This window comes from Macrobrachium nipponense, chromosome 47 (genome assembly GCF_015104395.2).
Source record: "Macrobrachium nipponense isolate FS-2020 chromosome 47, ASM1510439v2, whole genome shotgun sequence".
Classification (NCBI taxonomy): Eukaryota; Metazoa; Arthropoda; class Malacostraca; order Decapoda; family Palaemonidae; genus Macrobrachium; species Macrobrachium nipponense.
In genome coordinates, this window is record NC_087222.1 from 21,454,207 (window position 1) to 21,460,755 (window position 6,549).

The 6,549-nt window shown below is 37.0% G+C and overlaps 1 protein-coding gene across 1 annotated transcript; it reads left to right on the forward strand.

The window, feature by feature from the left end:
- The first annotated feature begins 5,507 nt into the window (after positions 1-5,507).
- Positions 5,508-5,915, forward strand: LOC135204567 (histone H3-like). Its single transcript, XM_064234723.1, has one exon. The coding sequence runs from the start codon at positions 5,508-5,510 to the stop codon at positions 5,913-5,915; it is 408 nt and encodes a 135-aa protein (XP_064090793.1).
- The last annotated feature ends 634 nt before the right edge of the window (positions 5,916-6,549 follow it).

Sequence of the window (6,549 nt, forward strand, 5' to 3'; positions counted from 1 at the left end):
GCTCGTAAGCCAAATCGATCTTACTTCCAAACTGGATAAAACGCAGCTTATTGAACTGCCAAGGACGAATATGCAATGCAATTTCAGAATATTGATGATTCATACCATGATGCTCCCATAATGGAAGCAGTTATGCCTTAGTCCTCTAAATAGTGTGAAATTGAATATCGGTAATTCTCAGTAATTATGGAAAATGAAAAAGATTGCCATAAAAAATATGAATGAATTCTTACAGGATGAAATTAATATTAGTTGACATATTTGGTTTTCTAGTGGAAAATGTTCTGTAATTGTAATAAATTGTAATAACATATTATATATATATATATATATATATATATATATATATATATATATATATATATATATATATATATTTATATATATATTTCACAGAAAGAGAGAGAGAGAGAGAGAGAGAGAGAGTGAGAGAGAGAGAGAGAGAGAGAGAGAGGTGTATGTATGTATGTATCCTAAGAAAGAGTAGTGAAGAAGGAAGAATTGGAGTGAGATGGTAGTCACGGGGTAAGTGTTTTGAGATAAAACGCTGACGATGTCATGAGGTCAGCAGCAGCAGTAGCGCAAGTAGCTCAACATCCCGAGCGAGCAGAGCAGCGCAAAGCAGAACGGAGCAGAGCTGAGCAGAGCAGCCATAGTCGTGTGATATGTACTTATAGTCTGTCGTCTGTTATTTATATTATAATCATGTTATCCTTATCTAAAGACGTTAATGCTTCTATCAAATCCGATGTGAATTTTTTTTTTTTTTTTCATTTTCAAGACCTAATTTGATGTTTTTTCTTGTCTGATGATTCTTTCTGTTAGTGCGTTCGTTTGTGCATCCGTTTGGTACTGAAGTGTAAGGCTTGTTTGTTTGTGGTGTCTCTAACCAACTGGTGATTGCTGAAAAGCATCGCTACATTAAAGCACAGCCCATTCTTTTCTGAAATGATATCTGCTTATTTGTGTTTTCTGCTCTAATAATCCAGCGTCGTATTATTAGGTTTACTCTTATTTTGTTTATTGGGATGTCTGTGTTGTTCACATTATTAATTGATTGATAGTCTGAAATATTTCATTTTAGGGCGTTGATGCCAGATCGAGTGAATGATGACCATTTTCTCTCTCTCTCTCTCTCTCTCTCTCTCTCTCTCTCTCCTCTCTCTCTGCAGGGAGAGCATAATATTAGCATGTACTACTACCGTTTCTGGTGTGGTAGGCGTGGCTAATAAGTAGGCCTAACTGAAAATAAATTGGTCATGTTTTTAGGTGTAAGAATGTGACGTCCATTTTGCTTCATACATTAGTACAAATATATGAGGTTTGTGGTTGAATTTATTACAGCATCAGTGACTGAAAACGCTTGTCTCTGTTCACAGAAATGAACCTGTTCATTCATCATGATAAATTCATTGTACTTCATTCATTTCTCATAACGAACCAGATTGGAATATGGAATTAAAATCTTGAAAACAAAGATAAAAAGTATAACTCTCTCTCTCTCTCTCTCTCTCTCTCTCTCTCTCTCTCTCTCTCTATCTTTGTTTTTTTGTTTTTTTAATTGTCTCTCTCTCTCTCTCTCTCTCTCTCTCTCTCTCTCTCTTGTTTTTGAATTATCTCTCATCTCTCTCTCTCTCTCTATCTCTCTCTCTCTCTCTCTCTCTCTCTCTCGTAATTTCTCTCTCTCTCTCTCTCTCTCTCTCTCTCTCTCTCTCTCTCTCTATCTTGTTTTTTTTAATTAGCTCTCTATCTCTCTCTCTCTCTCTCTCTCTCTCTCTAGTTTTAATTTTCTCTCTCTCTCTCTCTCTCTCTCTCTCTCTCTCTCTTTTTTGAATTATATATATATATATCTCTCTCTCGTCTTTTAATTATCTCTCTCTCTCTCTCTCTCTCTCTCTCTCTCTCTCTCCTTCTCTCATCTCTCTCTCTCTTGTTTTTGAATTGTGGATTTGCTCACCGAGTGTTGGTTTTATTCATTGTGAATTATGAAAACTGGCAATTTTTTGAGTTTCTACATATGGTACTATTCTCGTATTGGACAATGTAGAACAGAGAAGGAAGAAACTACTTGTGGTGGATTGTTCTAGGCCTAGAGTCATTTCTTACGGTCTTTTACATTTATCCGGTGGCCTCTTTACTACCCGATTATATTCTTGCAGAGTCAAGAGGCCTAACCATATGTGTCACATGGGGAGACATCATTTATTTCCATAAAGTCTTCTTATTTCTTGGTTCTGTAGCTGCCGTTGTCTTCAAAGCCATAGGGACAAGATGTAGAGAAAGACACACTGTTACTCACGTCACACTTTATAAAATTAGATATAAAGTTCAAGTTGATGTCACAAAACACTTTAAACCAACTTAAAGCTTTAAATTCACGTAACACAATAAGGACTTACAACTTCGGTTGACCAGTTACTGTAAGGGCTTATAGTTGGTCAGTACTCCAAGACCACAGAACCAGTGATGAGTACCATGCTAGTAGTACAAGGTGACGAGGTTCAAGAAGCTGAAAACAACAAAATATACAAACTTACTAAAAAACTGTTAGATAGAAAATAATAAACAAAGTATTGACAATAGTTTGAATATAACTACAAAAACACCACATACATAAGGTAGAATATATACAAATTTAAGTAAAGAAATAAACTTACATCTGTGTTACTCCAATATAAGCGAAACGAATTTCCAGAGAAGTGTTCTTAACACTGAAGACTTCTTCTACTGATCTACTCTGTCAGATCCATTTTAAAAAACCTTGATCCTAAAAGGAAACGTTTATTTCCAGAAACTCTTACCTGTTACAGTGTAGTTCCAACACTGATAACTACCAGGCACAAACAGTCTGTTCAAGAATTACTCAACAACAATTAAACATAACCGAACAAATTACAGAAAGTAAACAATCCAAAACCAGACTAAACAATGTTTACATGTAAAAACGGACACAAAATATCTATAATATTAATTTAAACCCATCGTTCACCAAGTTGAAAAAAACGAAACCTATTTAAATAAATGATTATATACAATTGGTTTATATAAAAGGGTTGCGTTTACATTCTCGGCCCTAAAAAATATTTGGTCATCAAAATCAACCATATCTATAAATGCAGGTGATATAAATAACATCTATAATAAATGTAATATACTCTCAAGTCCTTTGATCCACATAAAAGTAACTAATATAATCATTGTTCCTCTCCTGCAAGGAGAAGAACAAGCTTTTGAATGGGTCGATGGATCTCTGATGTTTGTGTGTTTAAGACTACACTTCTTACAAAACCAGTTTCTTGTCCTTTTCAGTGGTGATAACATGAATCATCATCCAGTTGCTCCTTAACTGATTATCATCTTTTACAAGGCCAATGTCACCAGCCTGAAGGTGCCGCTTTTCCTTGTTCCACTTCTGTCTTCTGTAATGTTGATAAATATTTTCTTTGCCATCTAGTCCAGAATAAGTTAGCCAAGGAATTGAACATATCGCCAACTTTGTCCCAGATACATATCTCCTTTCTGAAAAACACCAGGTGGTGGCATCACAACACTTGATTTCTGTTTGAGAAGCTGTGCTGGACTGAGTGGCTGTAAGTCATCTGGGCTATCACTGGCTGAGGTCAAAGGACGGTCATTCACTATAGCCTCGACTTGTGAGAAGAGTTCATAACTCTCATCATCCAGTCGTCCAGCATGTTCTTTGAAGAGAGGAGTCGATAACCTTCTCACAGTGCTAATTTGACGTTCCCACACACCTCCCATATGACTAGCTGTAGGGGGATTTAAGGTCCAGCTGATGCTTTCTTTTGAGAGGAAAGCCCTGATCTGATCATCATTTATCTCTTGCAGTGACTTCCTCAACTCCTTCTCAGCTCCATGAAAGTTTGTCCCATTGTCACACCAAGTCTTCTTTACATTTCTTCTTCTAGAAACAAACCTTAAAGCATTTATGAAGGACGATGTGTCTAAGGAATTGGCTGTCTCCGTATGAATTTGCTCTGGTAGCCAAACAAGTACTTAATACAACCGTACCTTCTTTCCTGGTTTTGGCCTTCCTTCTTTGACTTCCTGTGGCCCAAAGAAGAAGTCAACACCTGTATGTGTGAATGGAACAGCTGGAATTACTCTTTCAAATGGTAAATCAGCCATCTTCTGTTTAAGAACCGAGTTTCGTTTTTTCTACAAATGACACATCTTTGTAGAACGGCTGGCGGACACTTACATTGGTATGGATAACCCAGTGATGATCTTTTGCTATCACATGGGTGCGTCCAGCATGAGCTAATTTTTCATTATATGCAATGAATAATCAAAGTGGTGATATGACTCATTCTAGGTAATATCATTGGATGCTTCTCATCATCTGAAATTTCTGCTTTGGAGAGCAGTCCATTAACGTGAGAAAACTTGATTGAGGATCAAGAAGGATTCTGGTTTTAAATACTACTGCTGCTAACAAAGTCTCGGCCCCTTGACCCTGTGCTTTTTTGCAAGTGTCTCTTCCTCACTAAAAGCTTTCTTCTGGATATGTCTGATAACTGCTTTTCCACAGCATCTAATCATCTGCTGTAATTTTTTTTTTGGGGGGGAAAAAAAAACCATTAAGTCCTATTTTGTTTCTCATATTTCAGTATGAAAAAAAAACAAAAAAAATGGTGATACACAGCAACAGCCGTTCCCTAACCGAGCCATGAAGTATCAATACTTAAGAAACTTATCAACAGCATTTCCCTCCTCATCTTTCTGGCTGCTTCTGTAAAAGTTTTAGATCCTTCCAATTCAAACATCATCTTAGGGCATGTAATTTTTCCACAGCTCCTCTGGTCCTCTAAGAAAATATGGGCCATCAAACCAAGTGTCACTGTTCAGCATTTGCTGACTTGTGAAAGCTCTTGATGCAATATCAACAGGATTCTCTTTACTCTGAATATATCTCCACTGTTCATTTTCAGATAAATCCTTAATTACTATCACTCTATTTGCAACGAAGATAGGAAGCCTTTTACTATCACTAAAAATATAGTGAAGAAGTGTTGTAGAATATGTGTGATAGAATGATCTGGTCCAATGTAATCTGCCAGCTCTTTCAAAGTTGTGTTGTGCTAGATTTATGGACACCACTGCAGCTGTCAATTCCAGTTGGGGTATGGTTGTTGCCTTTACAGCCCACTCACTTCATCTCTGAATGAAGTAATTAGCTGAGTTGTTCCCAGTATTGCCTTTGGGGGATGGCACTCAGTTAAGATCCTAGAGGGCGGGCTATCGATATACTCAAATTATATGGGCATGAGTGGAGCTGGCATGCTTTGAGTTGGATTGTTTTAGTGCATAGAATCGATTAGATCTGGAAAGCCCCGTGGTGCATACAAAGAACTAAGCTATGTGCCTGTGGTGAGATAGATGGGCGTTGAAAATTGTCAACATCAGGATCCAGGGCGTCATAATTACGAGCATGTTGGTAACCCTACAAGCTTTAGGGAAAAGAGTCCGCATGATTACTTAGCAAGATGGCACGTACCAAGCAGACTGCTCGCAAGTCTACTGGAGGCAAGGCCCCACGAAAGCAGCTGGCCACCAAGGCTGCTCGTAAGTCTGCTCCTGCTACAGGAAAAAAAAAAAAAGGAGTGAAGAAGCCTCACCGTTACAGGCCTGGTACCGTGGCCCTTCGTGAGATCCGTCGTTACCAGAAGAGCACAGAGCTGCCCTTCCAGCGCCTCGTTCGAGAGATTGCCCAGGACTTCAAGACCGACCTTCGTTTCCAGTCTTCTGCAGTCATGGCGCTGCAGGAGGCATCTGAGGCCTACCTCGTCGGTCTCTTTGAAGACACCAACTTGTGTGCCATCCACGCCAAGAGGGTCACCATCATGCCCAAGGATATCCAGCTTGCCCGCCGCATTCGTGGAGAGCGAGCCTAAGTCCAACAGCACCACAATATTATATATATATATATATATATATATATATATATATATATATATATATATATATATATATATATATATATATATATATTATATATATATATATATATATATATATATATATATATATATATTATAATATATGTATTGTATGAACCTCTATTGGGTTCATCAGGTTCTTTGAAAAAAATAAGAAAAAAATAAATGGAAGAAGTATCAAGACTGAAAATCTGGCAGCAATTGAGATTATCAAAGGGGGACGAAACCAAGTAATTCTAAACAGAGACCTTAAGACTAATTTATTATATATAAAATGTACAATTGTTTGAATTCAATATTTACATAAAGGGATCAGTGGCAAAGCAAATACTTTTAAGCAAAAATAAGCATAAACTTAATCTGAAAGTTATCAGATAAGGCAAATATCAAATAGTCAGTATAACAATCTTTAACAAACAATGAATGAGTCAGTACATCAAATAACCAAATTAGCATTCCATGTAAGCAGGGGGAAAGATAATTACTTTACATAAAGGATCTGTAAAATGCCATTACAATTATTACATTAATTTTAGTACGAGCAGTTAGCAAATAGATGATAAGAGACAACAGAAGGTTACAATTAAAG

Coding starts and splice junctions, on each gene's coding strand:
- LOC135204567 (XM_064234723.1), top strand. CDS start 5,508: ATGGCACGTACCAAGCAGACTGCTCGCAAGTCTACTGGAGGCAAGGCC.